Below are 22,414 nucleotides of genomic sequence, written 5' to 3' on the forward strand. Positions count from 1 at the left end.
CTGCTCGCCCCGCCTTGGTGATTCCCTGAGACCCCACCCCACCCGGCTTGCAGACCCACCCAAGCTGTATCCAGTGGCCTTTCCATAGGGATGGCCTGTCTTGACTCACACTTCAGGCTTTCCTATAATCTCTCAGACAATCAGCATCTGGCCTCCACATGCCCCGGACCTCTCGCTGAGTGGCCCTAGCCCTGGCGCTAGCGTAGCCAGTCTTTGTTCAGAGCTTGGCCTCGCCTGGACGCCTCCAATCCCAGCACAAGTAGCAGTCACCTGCAGATTGCTTCATAGCTCATGCTGGGTAGCCCTGGGCAGAACACAGGCAGTGCTGACCTGGCCTGCACCTTCTGGAGGACCGAGAGCCAGCACACCCAGTGGACAGCTTCCCCGAGCGGGGCACACTCGAGGGGAAGACGCAGTAGCCACCAGAGCACCAATGAAGTAAGTCCTGCTCCACAGAGTGGGCCCTGCAGAGCTGACCCTCCACAGTGGTCCCAGCCAGTTCTTCCAGTCGGTCTCCCTGAGGTGAATCCCTCTCAAAGAAGACAGGGAGAGTCTTAAAAGCAGCCAGAGAAAAGCAATTAGTCATCTACCAGGTCGGCGGATTTCTCAACAGAAACTCTGCAGGCCAGAAGAGATTGGCAAGAAATATTCAAAGTGATGAAAGGCAAGGACCTACAACCAAGATTACTCTACCCAGCAAGGCTATCATTCAGAATCGAAGGACATATAAAAATTTTCTCCCAGGCAAGAAAAAGCTAAAGGAGTTCATTAGTAAATCTGTATTACAAGAAATTTTAGCCTGACCTGTGGTAGAACAGTGGGTAGAGCCATGACCTGGCGTGCTGAGGTCACAGGTCCGAGGCCCCAGCATTGCCCAGTTGAGGCACATGTGGACAAAAAAAATACAATATGGAGCCACAGACTAAACCTGACAAGCTCAGGTGAGCCCTGCACAATGACCTTGCAAACTCAGGGACCTGCAGTAATCACAGGATGGTCAAAATGAAAACTTCCTCAGCAAAAGCAGTTCATGGGGTAGTCTGTCCTCGAGTGGTGTTTTTCTCTAAACAAAGGTCAATACTTACCTAATCAAGCCTGTCTGAACATGTCTTTGAAATGTCAGGGTCGTCTTCTTTCTCTGCCCACCTCAGGGCAGGCATCCCACCTGAGCAGGAACCAATAAACTTGCTACTGTTATTATCCTGTGAATCATTAACTTAACTGTCTTGTTCCTGCCTATGTAAAAGAAGTTTCAGCACGTACGTTTCTATTTTTTATCCACTCCCCGAGATTCCCCTGCTTTGCTTTCTCCCACCTCCCTGATCCATCACCAGTCAGTTTCCTATACCTCCCCTTACGTCGTTCCCTTGATTCTGACGTGTAAAATAAGCAGTGACATTTTCCAGAGCACCTTCTCAGTCCATTGAGACTTTGCTTCCCTTCAGTTTTCAACAGTTTGGCTCAAATAAACTTATAAAAAATTCTTACAGGTCACCCTGGCCAGTTGGCTCAGTGGTAGAGCGTCGGCCTGGCGTGCAGGAGTCCTGGGTTTGATTCCCGGCCAGGGCACACAGGAGAAGCGCCCATCTGCTTCTCTACCCCTCCCCCTCTCCTTCCTCTCTGTCTCTCTCTTCCCCTCCCGCAGCCAAGGCTCCATTGGAGCAAAGTTGGCCCGGGCGCTGGGGATGGCTCTGTGGCCTCTGCCTCAGGTGCTAGAATGGCTCTGGTGGCAACAGAGCAATGCCCCAGATGGGCAGAGCATCGCCCCCTGGTGGGCGTGCCGGGTGGATCCCGGTCGGGCACATGCAGGAGTCTGTCTGACTGCCTCCCCGTTTCCAACTTCAGAGAAATACAAAAAAAAAAAATTCTTACAGGTCTAGAAATTTCTTACATTAACTATTACGAGTTAATGCTTCCCACTTCTCCCCCCTTCTCTCTCTCTTTCTTCTCTCGCTAAAATCAATAAATCTTAAAAAAAAAAAAAAATTTTAAGTACCTGTCACTTATGTTAAAAAAAAATGTTAAAGGGTCTTCCTTAAGAAGAAGGAGAAAAAGGATAAGACAGATCAAAAATAGGAGTAATAAATGGCAATAAATACACATCTATCAACAACTGAGTCTGAAAAACAAAGTAAATGAACAAGCAGAACAGAAACGGGCTCCTAGGTACACAGAGCACTGTGACCCTCGCCAGATGGGCAGGGGGTTGGGAAAGGGTGGGAAAGGTTGAGAAGTGTATAAATTGGTCGTTAACAGAATAGTCATGAGGATGTAATGTACAGCGTAGGGAATATAGTCACTAATGTTCTAATAACTATGTGTGATGCCAGATAGGTACGAGATTTACTTAGTAAGTTACATACTATCTAGTCACTGGGGTGTACACCTGAAACAAATATGATATTGTATGTCAACTGTAACTGAAAATAAAAAATGGTTTAAAATAAAAAAAAAGAAAACATGAACTATTCAAAAAAATCTTAATGGTTATAAAATCTAATGGTATTTAAGGAAGTGACTTTGGAGTGAAAACACATTGTCTACAGTGTATTCACTCAGTGGATGATAGCCTATGCTCCATATTATGCAGAGCTATATCTCACTGATTTGTAATAATGCAGTGGAACTTCTATCATTGCTTCTGGTCCAGGAAGAGCTCTTGGGGACCTCTTATCTATTGCTGCTTGAATCAGGAGGCCTTTTCTGGGATGATGCAAACACTCAAGTCTAAGGAGTTAGGAAATCAACAATACCACAACTGCTGTAGGTGCCTCTGCTCTGTCACTTAACGGTTTGGGACCTCGGTTTCCATGTCTGTCAAATCTGCCTCATCTACTACACAGGACTGTTTTAATGCTCTAAAGAATGTTGGTGTCCTGGCTTTGGAATTAGACCCAGATTTAAATCCCAATTTCACCACTAACGAATTCTGTGATACTGAGCAAGATAGGAAGGCCTTTGAACTTCAGGCCCTTATTTGTAATAGGAGACTTAATGGCAGTGAAGTGAGGTAACGCCAGGCAAACCCAGCTGCAGTCCTGACGGTGACCAAGACATCTGACAAGGAACGGCGTTGTCCTGGGACCACTTTCGAATGCAGTCTGGCCGTGTTGGGAAGGTGATCTGAGCGCACTCGAGCTGGAACGTGCTGGCTTTCTGGGCCCGTCTCTGCAACGCTTCCACCAGCGCGCTGAAGGCAGATCTGAGTCTCAGAACACAGACAGGCGTAGGCTTTTTTCCCTCCACTTCTGTCATCTTGCGCTTCCGCACTTGTCCGTACTAGTTCAGCTCCCCAGGCCATTCTACAGGTGAGGAAACTTTCTAATCAGGTCTATTGTTGGACTTACCTTATAGTATCTATCGAGCTCTGGATGGCATTGGATCAATACATAAGCCTAGACTTTTAGCCAAAAGATGTGTCAGGTCAGTGGTTCCTAACCATTACTGGGTCGCAGACCTCTCAGACTGATAGGAAGTAATGAATCCTCTCCATAAAACATAGATTTGATACAATTTTACAGAAATTACTAGGAGAAAAACTGCTTCAAGAGTCTGAGTTATGATATCACATTTGTTAACATGAACTTTTCCTTTCTCAGTCCTCTAAAACATATTTATTATATTTCTCTCTGTTCTTCATATAATTAACATTAAATTATGTAGATTCCGTTACCTTCTTGAGTATTTGATTCCGTTTTGTGAAACTTACTAATAGTAGGAAATGCAAAATGTGCCTTTTTTTCTCCTCAGGCTTGATGTCATCATTTGAGACAGGGATTGACACTGACTTACTTCTCACTTGTTTCTTTCAGTGAATGTGTCCGTTTGAAACCGACTGACATCCAGCCCGATATCTTCAGCTATCTCTTACACCTGATGTACACTGGAAAGATGGCGCCGCAGCTGATCGATCCCGTTCGCCTGGAACAGGGGATCAAGTTTCTGCACGCTTACCCTCTGATCCAGGAAGCCAGCCTGGCCAGCCAGGGGGCCTTTTCCCACCCCGAGCAAGTTTTCCCACTGGCTTCTTCCTTGTACGGCATTCAGATCGCCGACCATCAGCTGAGACAGGCCAGCAAGATCGCTTCCGCGCCTGAGAAACTTGGGCGAGAGCCGCGGCCCCCGCCCCCCAGGATGTGCCAGGAGCAGGTGCCCGAAGCCGCGCAGCTCTCTCAGCTGCCTTCCACTCTGCCCCCGGTGAATCGGGCACACCTGACGCCCTCGGACCCCCTGCAGACCTCCCTGTCTCCAGAACTCGTTTCCACGCCCGTTCCTCCCCCTGCTCCCGGGGAGGAGACCAACCTGGAAGCCTCCTCCTCTGACGAGCAGCCCGCGTCCCTCACCATCGCCCACGTCAAGCCCAGCATCATGAAGAGGAACGGCAGCTTCCCGAAGTACTACGCCTGCCACCTGTGCGGGCGGCGCTTCACCCTCCGGAGCAGCCTGCGGGAACACCTGCAGATCCACACCGGGGTCCCCTTCCCGGCCAGCCAGCCCGGGGACGGCCGCGGGCCCCTGTCTCTGTGCAGCGGCCCCGCGGAGCTGGGGAAGGACGCCATGGAGGTGCCCGAGGCGGGGATGATCAGTGACAGTGAGCTGCAGCACATCTCCGACTCGCCCATCATCGACGGGCAGCAGCACTCGGAGACGCCGCCGCCCTCGGACATCGCGGACATCGACAACTTGGAGCAGGCGGACCAAGAGAGGGAGGTCAAGAGGCGCAAGTACGAGTGCACGATATGTGGGCGCAAGTTTATCCAGAAGAGCCACTGGCGGGAGCACATGTACATACACACCGGGAAGCCTTTCAAGTGCAGCACTTGTGACAAGAGCTTTTGCAGGGCCAACCAGGCTGCCCGGCACGTGTGCCTCAACCAGAGCATCGACACGTACACGATGGTGGACAAACAGACCCTGGAGCTCTGCACGTTCGAGGAAGGCAGTCAGATGGACAACATGTTGGTACAAACTAACAAGCCCTACAAATGCAACCTGTGTGACAAAACGTTCTCGACTCCCAACGAGGTTGTTAAACACTCGTGCCAAAACCAGCACTCGGATGTCTTTGCCCTGGACGAAGGGCGGTCCATCCTCCTGGGCGGTGGGGACTCCGAAGTGACAGAACCAGACCACCCCGTGTTAGCCAGCATTAAAAAGGAACAGGAAACGGTGTTGTTAGACTGAATGTTACCTTTTTAAAACTCATTTTTACAGAGACTGTTTTCCTTCCCTTTCCCAATTCAGAACTAGAGTTCTCCATGGCATGATACCAACCGCCCCCCCCCCCCCGTCCCCAGCTCCCCTCCTTAAAGGCGCTGTGCATTATAAACCTGAACACTTACTTTAATTCAGGGGATATCGGAGAGATAATAGTCAGTAGTACCTGTAAATTCGAAGGGACTTTGAGTTTTAGATTATTTAAAAGCATACTTGGAACTAATGAAGGGTATATAACAAAACAAAACCACCAGAATGCAATTTGGTAAGCTAAAATTATGACCTTCCCTGAGTAGTGTCTTCCTTCTCAGAAAAACAATGTCAGAAAATACAGCATGCTTCGCTGAGACACAGCTGGGCTCTGTACTATGCAAAATCTTGGTGTGGAAAACCTTAAACCCAAGAGAGCGTTCTTAGTATTCATCCTCCACGTGTCTTATTTCAGAGTGCATCCTTTGAGATTATGTCCAGTCAAGAAAAATCATTAGTCAAGAAACCTACTTGAACGAAACACATAGAAAAAGTAATAATGTGATGGCAATCTTAATTTTTGGCTAAAACGTAACAAGCTGTGAGTTTGTGTTTTTGTAGGAGAAAATATGTGGATACTTGCTACAAACAGGTGAATTAATGCACATGCCTTATCTAATTGCTGGCTTCTTTCAAAGTTGAACAACAAAATACTGTATTTTCGTTTCTGACAACTTTGTTGGTTTTAAAAATCAGATTTGAAAGTACTATGCTATTAATGGTCTTTCTGAATACAATTGACATGCTGTTTTAGCAGTTGCCAGTGATAACTTTGTTTTAGCACCGTCCTGCTACTTTTAAATCAGTGTGTCTACTATAGGGAAAAGGATGCGGAATCTTAGAGGGAAGCAGAACACGTGTTCACTTTAATGGTTTTAAAAATTAATGTTAATAGTTTACTGGCAACATTCGTTGAAATGTCAAAAATGGCAAAGAGAAATCAGGACCAAAAACCTTAATGCTGTTTGGGGAAAATAAAAAAAAAACAAAAAAAATGTGACTTTGATATTTAGTCTTCAGTTTTTTTCAGTACCTAAAATTTCCTCTATTGGCATGAAAGCAGGAAAACTGGTCCATTCGTCTTCCCTTAGGCCGATAGAGCAGGCTCGCGGGACAAAACAGAAGCCAGAGATATGGACTGAAGGGGAGGGGGAAGAACAGTTCATAGCTGTGCTCTACGTGTATGTTAAAACTGACTCTCCTGGCACCCTATTTCATGTATAGTTGAGTTCTCAGATTTGTAAGTTTTTATACATACTTTCATTGAATAAACATTTAATTAATGGACATACGGTTTTATCTATGTATTACTTTGTCAGCCAGAAAAGGTGCAAGAGGGGGAAGTTGCGAGTGTCACCTGAGGAGTCCTTTTCTTTCCTTTTTTTTTTTCTTTTTATATTTTTTGGCAAAGACAGAGAATCAGTGAGAAGGACAGACAGACAGGAAGGGAGAGAGATGAGAAACATCAATTCTTCGTTGCGGCTTCCCAGTTGTTCATTGATTGCTTTCTCATATGTGCCTTGACAGGGGTAGGGGGTAGGGGGGCTACAGCTGACCGAGTGACCCCTTGCTCAAGCCAGCGACCTTGGGTCCAAGCTGGTGAGCCTAGCTCAAATCAGATGAGCCCGCGCTCAAGCTGGCGACCTTGGGGTCTCGAGCCTGCATCCTCTGCGTCCCAGTCCGACGCTCTATCCACTGCACCACCGCCTTGGTCAGGCAAGGAGTTCTTTTCTTGCTGTGTCTCTCCTCTCTGCAGAACTTTGGGTGACTTCCTGGCTTGAATGGCATTTTGCACATTTGTAAAATGAAGACATTGATTAGTGCCTTGTGTCGTAATATCGTGAGATTCAAATGGGTAGACTATGTGAAGATGCTATGAACAAAGTTTGACCAGAAATGGGTTTGGAGATGGCGTTTCTTTTACATTTTTTTTTTTTTTTTTTTTTTTTTTTTAGATAGGAGAGGGAGAGACAGAGAGAGAGAGAGAGAGAGAGAGAGAGAGAGAAGGGGGGAGGAGCTGGAAGCATCAACTCCCATATGTGCCTTGACCAGGCAAGCCCAGGGTTTCGAACCAGGGCGTTTCTTTTACAAGGAAGAAAAAGGCTGAGGAGCATTTCCCTAAAGGTGACACATATTCATGCTGTATAAAGCTAGATTATTATCACCAGAGATGTGGGTGAGGAAAAGGGGGAGATGCCAGCCATCCCTCATTCAGCTCCAGCAGCTTGGTGGCAAGTAAGACAGGCACTGTGTTCAGCTCCTCATTGTTGGGGGCCAGGGGTGTGGGGGCTCTTAGCATCAGCTTTCAGACGCCTTCTCCACAGTGACCATGACTGCCCTGCACAATGCCAGCTTCTCAGTGCAGATAAGGACACCCACTCACCCCACTCTGGAATGCTTCGTGCCTGGTTACTCCCAGTAGTTATACATTTAACACCTTATTCTGAGTTTCTGAGAGTAGCAGCTTAAATAAGCGTTAGAAATGGCAGGTGACGGTATGAACGAACACCTGAGCTTCAGACTTCATCTGAGTCGTCATTCTCCTACTAGCCCTTATTAAGGCCACTGGTTCTGCTTTTTCTATCATGGGGCAAACAATGAAAAGTCACTCATCCAGCAAGTGTTGCAAAAAATAATAATAAATTGTAAAGTGCTGTAGGATTTTATTTTACCATAGGAAAGGTGGCTTTAATGGGAAGAACGCATTGCTATTAAAAAGTATCTGTTGGTTATTTTTCAGTGACACTGATAAATAAGGCAGCTTTGGATAATGATGTAAGAATGCAGAATAGAGTGGACCCCAAACCTTATTAAAGTCAGAAACTGGCCACTATTGTTGTTTGTAATTTAATCTTGTAAGAAGGAACAGCAGCTCTGGCCGGATAGATCAGTTGGTGGGAGTATCTTCCCGATACACAAAGATTGCCAATTTGATTCCCAGTCAGAACACATACAGAAACAGATTGATGCTCTGTCTCTCTCTCTAAAATCAATAGATTAGTTTTAAAAAATTGTTTTAGAATAATCTTCCACTGTGGTGGCACAGTGCAAAAAGCAACAAACAACCTGGAAGGCAGAGGTCGCCGGTTCAAAACTCTGGGCTTACCCAGTCAAGGCACATACAAGAAGCAACTATGAGTTGATGCTTTTCTCTCCTAGCTCTCTCTCCTCTCTCTAAAATAATTTTTTTTCTTAAGTGAAAAGTGGGAGGCAGAGAGACAGACTCCCCCATGTGCCCTGACTGGGATCCAGCAAGCAGTCCCCCTATGGGGTGATGTTCTGTCCATCTGGGGCTGTTGCTCTGTTGCTCAGCAACTGAGCTGTTTTTAGCACCTGAGTCGAGGCCATGGAGCCATCCTCAGCGCCTGGGGCCAACTTGCTCCAACTGAGTATGGCTGAGGGAGGGGAAGAGAGAGAAGGAAGGAGGGAGGAGTAGAGAAGCAGATAGTCGCTTCTCCTATGTGCTTTGACCGGTAATTGAACCCAGGACATCCACTCGCCTGGCAGATGCTCTACCACTGAACTAACCTGCCAGGGCCAATAAAATTTTTAAGAAAAGAAAGAAAGAGCAAAGGCATTCAAAATAAATCCTTCAATTCAAAATGTCAGGCTTCCACTCACACATTTCAAGTTAATACACCAAATTGCTGTGTTTAAAAAGACACAGGTAGCCTGACCTGTGGTGGCGCAGTGGATAAAGCGTCGACCTGGAAATGCTGAGGTTGCCGGTTCAAAACCCTGGGCTTGCCTGGTCAAGGCACATATGGGAGTTGATGCTTCCAGTTCCTCCCCCTCTTCTCTCTCTCTGTCTCTCCTCTCTCTCTCTCTCTCTCTCTCCTCTGTAAAATGAATAAATAAATAAAAATTTTTAAAAAAATTAAAAAAAAAAAAAAAGACACAGGTAGCCTGGCCTGTGGTGGCACAGTGTACAGAACATTGACCTGGGATGCTGAGGTCGCCAGTTTGAAATCCTGGGCTTGCCCAGTCAAGGCACATATGACAAACAAGCAATGAATGATTCAAATGAAGCAACTATAAGTTGATACTTTTCATTTCTTTCCCCACCCCATTCCTTTTCTGTCAAATCAATAAATAAAATCTAAATAAATAAATAAAAAGACACAGACACTTAGAAGGATGGTTGGGGATGGTGGGAGGTGGAGAGATACCTCCTGTTGTTGGGAATTTGATGGGTGCAGGGGAGACCTCTCATCACAAATTCAAATTAATTCTAAGGCAATATTTTGCATGGGGGATGTAAGTGATTATAACGGAGTCTAACTTTTACTCCAGGTGGACTGTATTTTCATAACCTTCAAAATCCTTCAATTTCATTTTGCTTTGTTTCAGTCATCCACTTTTGTCTAGAAAAAAAAAAAAAGTATTGCTATACATTATTTGTAGGTAAACAAGATTTAGGCTTAGAAAGTTTTAAGCAAATTAAAAGTAAATTACACTAACAGACAGATCCAGATCAATTAATCTACCTTTTCTAGAACTTGCTCATACAACTTGCTCCTTATACACAGCTCTGAATAAAATAAATTAGACGCCCTGGCTGGTTGGCTCAGCGGCCAGGGCACACAGGAGAAGCGCCCATTTGCTTCTCCACCCCTCCGCCGCACTTTCCTCTCTGTCTCTCTCTTCCCCTCCCGCAGCCAAGGCTCCATTGGAGCAAAGATGGCCCGGGCGCTGGGGATGGCTCTGTGGCCTCTGCCTCAGGCGCTAGAGTGGCTCTGGTCGCAACATGGCAACGCCCAGGATGGGCAGAGCATCGCCCCCTGGTGGGCAGAGCCTCACCCCTGGTGGGCGTGCCGGGTGGATCTCGGTCGGTCGCATGCGGGAGTCTGTCTGACTGTCTCTCCCTGTTTCCAGCTTCAGAAAAATGAAAAAGCCTGACCTATGGTGGCGCAGTGGATAAAGCGTCGACCTGGAAATGCTGAGGTCGCTGGTTCAAAACCCTGGGCTTGCCTGGTCAAGGCACATATGGGAGTTGATGCTTCCAGCTCCATCCCCCCCCTCTCTGTCTCTCCTCTCTCTCTCTCTCTCTCTGTCTCTCCCTCTCCTCTCTAAAATGAATAAATAAATAAATAAATAAATAAATTTAAAAAAAAAAAGAAAAAGAAAAATGAAAAATAAATAAATAAATAAATAAATAAATTAGACTGAGAATCTTTAGTGTGAAAAAAAAATGGCCCAGGATGAAACGCTATTCTGTGGTTTCTTTTTTTTTTTTTTTTTTTTTTTTTTTTTTTTTTTCATTTTTCTGAAGCTGGAAACAGGGAGAGACAGTCAGACAGACTCCCGCATGCGCCCGACCGGGATCCACCCGGCACGCCCACCATGGGGCGGCGCTCTGCCCACCAGGGGGCGATGCTCTGCCCATCCTGGGCGTCGCCATATTGCGACCAGAGCCACTCCAGCGCCTGGGGCAGAGGCCAAGGAGCCATCCCCAGCGCCCGGGCCATCTTTGCTCCAATGGAGCCTTGGCTGCGGGAGGGGAAGAGAGAGACAGAGAGGAAAGCGCGGCGGAGGGGTGGAGAAGCAAATGGGCGCTTCTCCTGTGTGTGCCCTGGCCGGGAATCGAACCCGGGTCCTCCGCACGCTAGGCCGACGCTCTACCGCTGAGCCAACCGGCCAGGGCCTATTCTGTGGTTTCATTCTCGGGGTCAGATCAACATACACTGCTCGCAAAAATTAGGGGATATTTTATTCATATTCATTTAGAAATATCTCCTAATTTTTGTGAGCAGCATATTTGTGAACTTGAAAGGGGTAATTAAAGTCTTGATTCAAGTTTGTGCTATTCTCTGGAAAAGGCATACCTGCCCTGCCCAAACTCCCTGATGTCTGTGGAGATATATAAAGATCTCATGGGGCCTGACCTGTGGTGGCACAGTGGATAAAGCATCCACCTGGAATGCTGAGGTTGCCAGTTCAAAACCCTGGGTTTACCTGGTCAAGGCACATATGGGAGTTGATGCTTCCTGCTCCTCCCCCCTTTCTCTCTCTCTCTCCCTCTCTCTCTCTCCTCTCTCAAATGAATAAATAAAATCTTTAAGAAAAAAAACCTCATGGCCTGACCTGTGGTGGCACAGTGGATAAAGTGTTGACCTGGAATGCTGAGGTCACCTGTTTGAAACCTGCACTTCTCTGGTCAAGGCACATATGGGAGTTGATGCTTCCTGCTCCTCCCCCCTTTCTCTCCCCCCCCCCTCTTATTCTCTCTCTCCTCTCTAAAATGAATAAAATTTTAATATTAAAAAAAAAAAAAAAAAGAATGGCTGGATGGGTGTCTGTGTTCTAAGTGCAAACACTGACTCCTCCCAGCAACCTTGTCAGATGCATCCATTATTACCTACAAGGAAACAGGTCCAGAGGAGTTATTAAGTAACTTTTCTGAGGTGACCCAGCCCATGGGACACAGGCGGGATTCAACCCCCCACGTGGCTCAAACAATCCTTTCCCAAAGGTGCAAACATTTCTGGGGGGCAGAGGGATTAGGTGGGTGGTTGGGTGGGAGCGGGGGAGATCAGGAAGGGGAAAGCTTTCTCAACTTTTAACCTATTTATCCCATCTTTGAGGCAATTAACATAAATCCGTTTTGTAGTCTTGTATTACCACAGCAGTCCCAAGACTTCAGCACATCAAAATCTCCTGGAGGGCCAGCTAAAACAGATTGTGACCCCACCCCCAGGGTGCATAACTCAGTCCTTCCAGGCTGGGCTCATAAGTTTGCATTTTGGCCCTGACTGGATGCTCAGTTGGTTGGGACATTTCCTTGAAGCACAGAGGTCACTGGTTCGATCCCCAGTCAGGGCACATGCAGGAGCAGATTGATGTTTCTGTCTCTTTCTCTCCCCCTTTCTCTCTCACTAAAATCAATAAATAAAAAACTTGAAAAAAAGAATTTGCATTTTGAACAGGTTCCCAAATGATGATGACGATGAAGCTGAGGCCAGCAGCCACTCGGAGGACCACAGCATGACAATATCATTTCTGCAAGGGTGCTACTGTCCTTTCGTGGTTCTACTTCTATTATCCAGGGATCCAATAATGGACCAGAAAGGGATCTGTGCCATTCCTAGCATGCTTCCTTTTATGTGTGTGTGTGTGTGTGTGTGTGTGTGTGTGTGTGTGTGTGTGTGAGAGAGAGAGAGAGAGAGAGAGAGAGAGAGAGAGAGAGAGAGAGAGGAATAGACAGATAGGAAGGGAGAGGGATGAGAAGCATCAACTCATAGTTGTAGCATTTTAGTTGTTCATTGATTGCTTTCTCACATGTGCCTTGATGGGGGAGGGGCTCCAGATGAGCCAGTGATACTTTGCTCAAACCAATGAGCTTGAGTTTAAGTTTGTGACTTTTGGGCTCAAGCCAGTGACCATGGGGTCATGTCAATATCTGGTGCCCCCACACTCAAGCTGGTGAGCCTGCGCTCAAGCTGGATGAGCCCACGCTGAAGTTGAATGAGCCCGCATTCAAGCCAGCAACTTTGGGGTTTCGAATCTGAGTCTTCAGCATCCCAGGTCGACGCTCTACCCACTGTGCCACCACCTGGTCAGTCTAGCACGCTTCTTGATGTGAACGAAGCAAGGTGCTCCGTGAGAAGATGAGTGCGAGGTGCAGATTGGCGCATGAGCTCTTAGAAAAAGTGCCTACGACCCTGGGATTTATTCTACATCTCCCTGTTCTCATTCTAAATGCCCGTGTTAACCTGTGAGCCCAGAAAAGTCACCAAATACCCTACACAGTTTTTGAAGAGGCCACTTAGATGGGCCTCCTCACTACAAGAGAGGAAGGGTCAGGATAACACAAAATGGTGTTAGGCCACTGGCCAAGGTCACGCAACTACTTAGTGGTAATTACAGAGCCCAGTCTCCAATCCCTTTCTGCTACCAGCCCACTGCCTGGGAAATCCTTCTTAGCAGTTGTTTAAATTTATTTCTTTATATATATTATTTTAATCTATTGATTTTAGAGACAGAGGAAGGGAGAGAGAGTGAGAAACATTGTTGCTCCATTTATTTATGCATTCATTCATTGGCTGATTCTTGTATGTGCCCTGACCTGGGATTGAACCCACAACCTTGGTATGTTGAGACAACGCTCTAACCAGCTGACTACCTGGCTAGGGCTATTTATATATATATATATATTTTTTATTAGCAAAAAGAGATGGACTAAAGAATTTTCATCACACTCTCACTGCTAGGAGCACACCCACACCATTCCCTTCCCCCTCTACTTCCTCCACAGGCGTACATCTCCTAAACTCTAAGGGACCCCACACGACCTGCAACCATGGGAGCACTGGGCAGTGGCAGCTCGTCCTGGGCTAGCCCCCGAACCTGTCTCTAAGGTCCCCTGTTCTCTGCGTTCCCAGTGAGCCAAAGCAGCCCGCTTGGGCTCTCTCCTGTGCCTTCTATTCTAAGCCCTTCTGTGTTTCACTGTCCCCAGATTTAATGAACATACTCTCAAAGTAAAAATAATAATAATAAAATAAAATTTCTTTTATCTGTCCAGTTAGAGATGTCCCTGAGCAGACAAAGGTCAGAAGGCAGCCAGCCAGAGAGAACAGGGAGCCTGGGTGCCACGTGCTCTGAGGAGGCTTGGGAGTGACCGGAAGGACTGCAGGGGGCCCCGACCCCGAGCCCCTACCCGGAGTGCCCCTCCTGCAGGTGTTTCTGAGGAATGCACCAGCGCACCACAGACACTGAAAAGGCACCAGAGAGAGGAGGGGAGAAAAGATTTGCTGCTACCACAAAGCGGATGTTTCCTCTCTAAAACAGCAGGTCTGGCCTGACCTGTGGTGGTGCAGTGGATAAAGTGTTGACCTGGAAATGCTGAGGTCGCCAGTTCGAAACCCTGGGCTTGCCTGGTCAAGGCACATATGGGAGTTGATGCTTCCAGCTCCTCCCCCACTTCTCTCTCTCTCTGTCTCTGTCTCTCCTCTCTAAAATGAATTAAAAAAATTAAATAAATAAATAAATAAAACAGCAGGTCTGAATAAGACGTGTCCTAACGAAATTTTAGAAAGATCGGCGTCATTATTCTGAGTCCACCAAAATATTCAAGGTCACAACAGTCATCGGCAGTTGCAACATTGCTTCTGGTGGACAATTTTATTTAAGTTTCTTCTCTTCTAATTACTAATACCAGGTTCGGCAAAGGAGGTTTTACAGTTACAAGTACACAAAATAGTTTATTCTTGTATTATTATTTATTAATTACTGTATTTCTTTTTCATACGAACAACTATAAACCTACTTTTGCCCCACCCGATATTTTGCATTATGGTGCCTTTTTTTTCTTTCTTAGTTTGCAAAGCACTTTCACAACAGGGGGAATCTAGTGAAGTCCCTTCTGAAATAGACGCTGCTGTGACAGGCTGAGTGAACTCACGCCTCACCTGCCCAATCGCTGGAGTTCGTGCATGCGGGTTTTAAGCAACGTCACAAGGATCTGGTGTGGGCTATTTTTCCCCTTTGTGTCTCCAGGACACCGGGAGCACAGAAGAGCCACTGATGTCTGTCTGTCTGTCCTGAACTCTTCTCTACTCATAGACCGATGTGGCCAGCTGCCCTTTTCGTATTCATCCTTGGAGATCTCAGAAGCCCTTCAAATGGAACATTTCCAAAACTAACCTTATCTCACCACCCCCATGCATGTCAGTACATGACCCCATATCCTGGATGGCAATCCAGACACTGCCTTCCTCATCCCACACTGTTCCCGTGACAGATAATCAGGTATTGTGCCCTACTGATTATACCTCCCAATATCTGTGTGTGTGTGTGTGTGTGTGTGTGTGTGTGTGTGTGTGGCAGAAAGAGTCAGAGAGAGGGACAGTCAGACAGGAAGGGAGAGAGATGAGAAGCATTAATTCTTCGTTGTGGTTCTTTAGTTGCACATTGATTGATTTCTCATATGTGCCTTGACTGTGGGGCTACAGCAGACCGAATGACTCCTTGCTCAAGCCAGAGACCTTGGGCTCAAGCTGGTGAGCCTTGCTCAAACCCAATGAGCCCGTGCTCAAGCTGGCGACCTCGGGGTCTCGAACCTGGGTCCTCTACATCCCAGTCCAACACTCTATCCACTGTGCCACCGCCTGGTCAGGCCCAATATCTCTTGATGTCACCCACATCTCTCCAGCCAAATGATCACTACTTTAGTACAAGTCTTTATCAGCTCTTGTCTGGGTTTCACATTAACTAGTCCCCTCCCACCTCCAGCCTTTAATTCTCTGGAGGCTAAAAGAGATTCTTTAGCCCAGGCGTCCGAACTACGGCCCGCGGGCCGCATGCAGCCCCCTGAGGCCATTTATCCGGCCCCCCACTGCACTTCCGGAAGGGCCACCTCTTTCATTGGTGGTCAGTGAGAGGAGCACTGTATGTGGCGGCCCTCCAACGGTCTGAGGGACAGTGAACTGGCCCTCTGTGTAAAAAGTTTGGGGACCCCTGCTAGCGGCATTGGCATTTAAGATAAAAAATCCTTTCTTGGCCCTGGCTAGTTGTCTCAGTGGATGGAGTGTCAACCCAGCGTGCAGAGGTCTTGAGTTCGATCCCTGGTCAGGGTTCACATAAGAAATGACCATCTGCTTCTCCCCCTCTCTCCCTCTTCCCCTCCTACAGCCAGTGGCTTGACTGGTTCGAGCATGGCCCTGGTGCTGGGGATAGCCCGGGGGATTGGAACATCGGTTCCAGATGGGGGTTGCTGGGTGGACCCCGGTTGGGGCGCATGCGGGAGTCTATCTCCCCTCCTAGCATTTAAAAAAATAATAATAATATGGGTTTTGAGAGCAGAGTTTATATTTGGATACAGTCCCACAAAGCAGAACTAAGGTTCCCACTGAAGGGTAAGCACTTAATGAGACTTTGTTGCCTACCGTTAGTTTTCCAGCCCTTCACAGGTCTCGGTTTGTGCATAGCTCACCCAGGATCCTTCTAGTCTTGTCTCCGGGCCTGGCAGCATCACAAGCACCTGTGACATCCCACTCATTTAATCCTAGCAACGTCCTCGCCATCGTGATAGCCAAAGACTCACAGACACCCCCCACCACAGCACTGCCTTGGGAATCACTAGCATAGGGTAGATAGCATCACTTCCCTGCTGAACTACGTTAGTGACCTCTTAGGCTTTAATTCATTCCTTCAGACAGCCCGCTGGCCAACCCAGCGGTATTGTTTCTGTTGAGGCTGTAAGAACCATGATTGTGTTCAGGTTTCAGGTGCTAGAGGCAATGCCACCTGCCTTTCCAGGCACTGGGTGAGCTCCGAGGCGGACAGGGAGAAACAGGATCAAGCACAATGTACTTTTTCATTTAGCTTAATTAGAGTACTGCCTCCGTGCTCATTAATTACACCAAGCTATTTGGATTGGACTAGAAGGGAAAGCACAGGGTTGAGTTAGAATGCGGCTTTACATTCAATATCCTGTTTCAGGGAAGTAAGTAAGACATGGGGTCCCAATATCATAATTTAGGAAGTTACTCCGCCTCTGGTCTGTGTGCTACAGCGAAGCTTCTGTTAAGGGGTCAGAGGTAACACTTCTCTGGTGTTAAAATTTTTAATGTCAACAAGCAATGGAACGGTATACAAAGTTATGAGATTACAAAGTAGAACACAGTCAGGATGCCAGTTAGATTTCGATATTAAGAAATGGATTTGAGTTCTAAACTGTGAAATTTTCCAAAAAGAAAAAATTATTTTCATCACCATGCCATCCCCAAGTCCTGGCCACCTTAGCACCTTAGCCAAAGCCTGTTGCAAAGCCTGTTAGCAAAAGTGTTATCACTTAAAAGCAGGTGATCTTGATTTCAACTTTGACCTGTGGTGGCTCAGTGGATCAAGAGTTGACTTGGGGCCTGACCAGGCGGTGGCGCAGTGGATAGAGCATCGGACTGGGATGCGGAAGGACCTCGGGTTCGAGACCCTGAGGTCACCAGCTTAAGTGAGGGTTCATCTGGTTTGAGCAAGGCTCACCAGCTTGAACCCAAGGTCGCTGGTTCCAGCAAGGGGTTACTCGGTCTGCTGAAGGCCCGTGGTCAAGGCACATGTGAGAAAGCAATCAATGAACAACTAAGGTGTTGCAACACGCAATGAAAAACTAATGATTGGCCCTGGCCGGTTGGCTCAGTGGTAGAGCGTCGGCCTGGCGTGCGGGGCACCCGGGTTCGATTCCTGGCCGGGGCACATAGGAGAAGCGCCCATTTGCTTCTCCCCCCCCACCCCCTCCTTCCTCTCTGTCTCTCTCTTCCCCTCCCACAGCCAAGGCTCCATTGGAGCAAGGATGGCCCGGGCGCTGGGGATGGCTCCTTGGCCTCTGCCCCAGGCGCTAGAGTGGCTCTGGTCGGGGCAGAGCATCGCCCCCTGGTGGGCAGAGCGTCGCCCCTGGTGGGCATGCCAGGTGGATCCCGGTCAGGCACATGCGGGAGTCTGTCTGACTGTCTCTCCCCGTTTCCAGCTTCAGAAAAATACAAAAAAACAAAAACAAAAAAAAACTAATGATTAATGCTTCTCATCTCTCTCTGTTCCTGTCTGTCTGTCCCTGTCTATCCCTCTCTCTGACTCACTCTCTGTCTCTGTAATAAATAAATTAATTAAATTTAAAAAAAGTTGACCCGGGGCCCTGGCCGATTAGCTGTCAGTTCAGTGTTGGTCTGAAACAAGGTTGAGGGTTTGATCCCTCGTCAGGACACACATGGATAGCAATCAGAGAATATACATCTGAGTGGAACAACAAATGAACGCTTCCCTTTCCTTTCCCCTCTCTGCTTCTCTAAAACTCAATAAAATTAAGCCTTGGCCAATGGCTCAGTTGGTTGGAGTGTCATCCCGGAGCGTGAGGTTGCTGGTTCGATTTCCCCGTCAGGGCACAGACAGGAACAGCTGCCGGTCTCTCTCTCTCCCTGCCTCTCTAAATAAATAAATAAATAAATAAATAAAGGGTTGATCTGGGACAGGAACAGCTGCCGGTCTCTCTCTCTCCCTGCTTCTCTCTCAAAAATAAATAAATAAATAAATAAATAAATAAAGTGTTGATCTGGAACCCCGAAGTTGCTGGTTCAAAAACCCTGGGCTTGCCGGTCAAGACATATACAAAAAGCAACTGCTAGTAGATGCTTCCCACTCCTCCCCCTCTTCTCTCTAAAATGAACTTAAAAAAATAAAGTTTAAAAGTAGGCCCCAGATCATTTTCCTAATTCCAGTGATCTGGGCTGGAAATGGTAAGGAATTTGGTGGCATGGAAAAACTTGCATTTACACAAAAATGCAAGGTTGTCCTGCAGATCAACTTCCAGAATCCTACTGGAAATGAACTGCCATGGAGACTTGAAGGTACTAGACACATTGGTTGTGTTCCAATTCCAGCCTCTTACTACCTGGAACCCTTGGACTGTGTCCATTTCATTTCTTGTAGAGTTGGATAAGGGGTTGAACTCTAGTTCTGATTTTTTGGTTGGGATTTCAGAGTAGGTAGGTCTATGTGACTATCCAAAAAGCAGGCCCCTGACCCAAAAAGATTAAGAATTACTGATTTTTGTGCATTCACACATCTCAGATACATTCCAAACTCCCATGTGACCAGTTTCCCAAAGGGATGGCTCAGTAGTTAAAAGTAGAAGTTAAATGTGTGATGGGTATCACAAGAGGAAAGAGAAAAGCAATAAAAACCGAAGGTAAAATTACAGAGAGAAAACCCATGGCATTGAATTAGGTTGCATTTTATTTAGATAAATGAAAATTTGCCCCCAAACAGAACTAGAAATCAAATTATTGTCTCAGGTTAAAGAAAATGGCTAGGCTTGAAGCTTACACTGAAAGCTAAAATTTTCAGCCCTTTGACTATCTGTAGCTCCAAACATCAAAGGAAAGTTCTGGAACAAAGTCTACGTGTACAGAGAGAGGCAACTTGTGTGTACCATTAGCAAAATAACCTGAAGAGGAACATCTTACAGTCCTCAATTACAAGAGGTGGCGAGAGTTTACAAGTCTTGCATTGCTTTCTGTTGTACATGGTTCCATAGTTAATGCCAAAAAGTAGCAAAATTTAGGCACTTGCTCCAATTTCTGCAGCTTACATGGTTATGAACTTCGTCAACTAACAGCAGCTTTAGAATTTTAATACAAAACTGTGTTTCAAGCCACTGTTTACTAGCACTCCTCTTGGTAATAAAACAATGTTGCTTAACAGACAGAGGTCCGGAGCTTGTATAGAAGGAATCCAGGGCACATCCAGGTGTCAGTACCAGAAGCACAGTCATGAGGAAGACAAGTTGCGATGACCTGGTTGGACACATGTCAATACAAAGGGGATGGAATGGCAGGATAAAATGGAAAACACACAAGCAAGTCTATTTACCACAGCTACACACATTCTATCACGTTTAAAACAGCACAAAGTGTTTTCCTGATGTTGAGGGAGGTTACTTCAGTATCAGAGCTACCATAAGCTCCTGACAACTTGCTGTCATCTTCAATACTCTTTGGTTGATCTTCAGAAATTGATGCTAGCATGTTTTTATAAAGTCTCAAGTTGGCAAAAGAAGCTATATAGATCAGAGGGTCTGTTATATTTAGGGATTTTAAATAGTCATTAAGTACAGGTGGCTATTATACATGAGAGTAACTCCTAAAAGGATACTCAACGCCTCCCAACTACAAGGCCACTGTTATGAGGTCTTTTTACTATAGCCAGTCTTTTTTTTCATTGTAGTCAGGGTGGCTGGTATGAGAGACACTACCTCCAGTTTTAACAGCAAATTTTCTTTCTGCCAAAAGACTATTGTCATCTTTCTAAAATGTTATGCTTTAAAATCATTAACTGGCAGTTGAATTGAAGTTCTCAAACTGGAGTACTGAGTTTGAGTAAAATTTAAGAAGTCCAGATGCCAGGCTAGTTTCACACGTGAAAAAGTGGAAAATTTATGTGTGGCAATTGTTTGATAGAATCCCTTACATATTAGCAAGAATCATAAATCACTTTAACATTTTAAAAATTTCCAAGATTACCTGTTAGGCAAAGCATATTTGCTATTAAGCCTTCTTAAAACTACTTTCTAGAAACATTAGTCATTAACAGTTAACACTGAAAACTGACCTTTTCAGGAAGGTACCACCAGGTGGTAGCATTGTATCAGTGCCGTCCATCTGAAAAGCTCGTTGTTTATTTTGGCAGACATCTATCTGCTATGACCTCCTCTGAACATCATCTCAAACCAGTATAAAGTGGTAACATCATATAGTGATTGTATTAGAAAGTTTTAGCTTGTTCTGCTTTTAGAATGCATGTCCGAGGCTTCCTAGTATCTAATAAAACCAGCAAATCTAAGTGAAGCAAATATTTTATTTAAATCACAATTTATCCAAATGAACATAATGCAACATTGTTCTGAAAAGAGTGGGCACAAATATGGCACAGAAACAATCCAGCACCTACTAAAATACCATTTATAAAGGATCTGACTTATTTCACGCTGTGTATGAATGTGGTTCAGCATAAAAGAGTAGAATCAAAAACTTAAGGATAGTCCACTGTTTTCTTAATAGTATGAAAAACATTTCACTACTTTGCCTCAGGATTAAGCACACTCGTCTGCCTAAACCAGTGTTTAGACAGTAGCAATTAGGAAAAAAGACTGGAAAAAAAACCCCACAACTTCCAACCTCTATTGGGCTAGAAAGAAAAAGATTCACAGTAACAATGGAACATTCTGTGTGTTTCCCCAAAATAATGCTTTTCATTTTCAGCACACTGTGCCTAACGGGAAAGTGACCAATTCTAGAGGAATACTAAACACGGACCTAATCCTTAGTGAATTTTAAAATAAGAACTGTAGGCTTCTGATCAGGAAGGTTACTTCTGGGAAGCCGTTTTCACAGGTCATAAAGGGGCTCGATGCTCCCCAGTCTTCCCCAGGGCTGCACGCCCCGTCGCAGGCTGTGTGACACGAAAGAAATGTACTACACCGCACATTTCCTTAAACGGTAAGCAAAAAAAAAGATACACAATAGATACAGGAGGCAGATTACTTCAAACATACACATAAATACATAAAGAATGATGCTCCAGTTTGAGAAGTGGAATTAGGAACCGTCCACTCCAGCTCCAGGTGAAGAATGCAGGACCTTACACAGAAACATTATATGGTAGCAAGGGGAAATGACAGGGCGGCCGCGGAAAGAGGGGCGGTGGACTGGCTGTCGCTCCCGATGAAGCCTCAGGATTGTCGGGGGTTCTGTAGGAACGGGACCGGGCGGCAGGCCTGTTCTGCGGTTCTCAGAGTTCCGAACTGTGGGCCGTGAAGTCTCATCAGCAGCATTCAGTTTCTTCTCCCATCTGTCTTCACATTCTGGTCTCGCATCCGGTACATGAGTGTAGCTATCGGAGGAAGAAAGGTTCAGAAGTCAGTAAAATCTGCTTTTCCTCCGTCCTCCTTTATTCAACGGCGAAACAGCCGTGAGGGCCAGCTGCCACCACTGAAGACCCTAGAACCATAGCTTACCTCCATCAGGAAACAAGAGGATGAGGGTGCACGACATACTGCACTCTGTGACCTGAAAACCAACGTCTGAGGTCCCTAACATAGGCTTGTCATGTGCACTGGAATTTTTTTTTGTTAATGTTACTACTGACGAAAATAAAATGCATTTTTCTTCCAGAGAGCTATAAACTAAACTTCAAGCTTCTTTGGGCCTCTAGTTATTAAAACCACTCAATGGCCTCGTTGGTGTGGGGCCGAGTGAACACACTTATCTCTTAGGGCTTTGGCCAAACACTCGCAGAAACACACACTGTGCACGCACACACATGGGCCTTTATTTTCTCTGAAAGCAGTCACATCACGGGTAACATGAAATCATTATTTTCAGGACGCCAATACAACTCGCTAGCATTTCAATGAGAGGAAAAGAGGAAACTGACCCTGATCTCAGCCTGAGTGACGGTTATTTCCCCAACGGCAGGTTCTGCAGAAAATCCTGGTCATCTGAACTCCTGTTTCCCTTGCAACAAATCCGCCATCAAATGGCACTCAAGAGGAAAGTCTTATTTTACTTTTTTATATTTTTTAGAGACAGAGAGTGTCAGAGAGAGGGATAGACAGGGACAGACAGGAACATAGATGAGAAGCATCAATCATTAGTTTCTCATTGCGACACCTTAGTTGTTC

The 22,414-nt window shown here is 46.1% G+C and overlaps 2 protein-coding genes across 4 annotated transcripts in view; one reads left to right on the forward strand and one right to left on the reverse strand.

Moving 5' to 3' along the window:
- The window catches only part of ZBTB2 (zinc finger and BTB domain containing 2), a 31,091-nt gene extending 24,565 nt beyond the window's left edge, over positions 1-6,526 (forward strand). For both annotated transcript variants that reach the window (XM_066372984.1, XM_066372985.1), the window contains exon 3: positions 3,813-6,526. In XM_066372984.1, coding sequence (XP_066229081.1) covers positions 3,813-5,184 — 1,372 coding nt within the window. In that variant the 3' untranslated portion in view covers positions 5,185-6,526. The remainder of the gene's footprint in view (positions 1-3,812) is intronic.
- Positions 6,527-18,951: 12,425 nt separating this feature from the next.
- Positions 18,952-22,414, reverse strand: part of AKAP12 (A-kinase anchoring protein 12) — a 107,536-nt gene continuing 104,073 nt past the window's right edge. For both annotated transcript variants that reach the window (XM_066372986.1, XM_066372987.1), the window contains one exon: positions 18,952-21,624. The gene's annotated coding sequence lies outside the window, so the exon portion shown is untranslated. The remainder of the gene's footprint in view (positions 21,625-22,414) is intronic.

This window comes from Saccopteryx leptura, chromosome 3 (assembly GCF_036850995.1).
Source record: "Saccopteryx leptura isolate mSacLep1 chromosome 3, mSacLep1_pri_phased_curated, whole genome shotgun sequence".
NCBI lineage: Eukaryota > Metazoa > Chordata > Mammalia > Chiroptera > Emballonuridae > Saccopteryx > Saccopteryx leptura.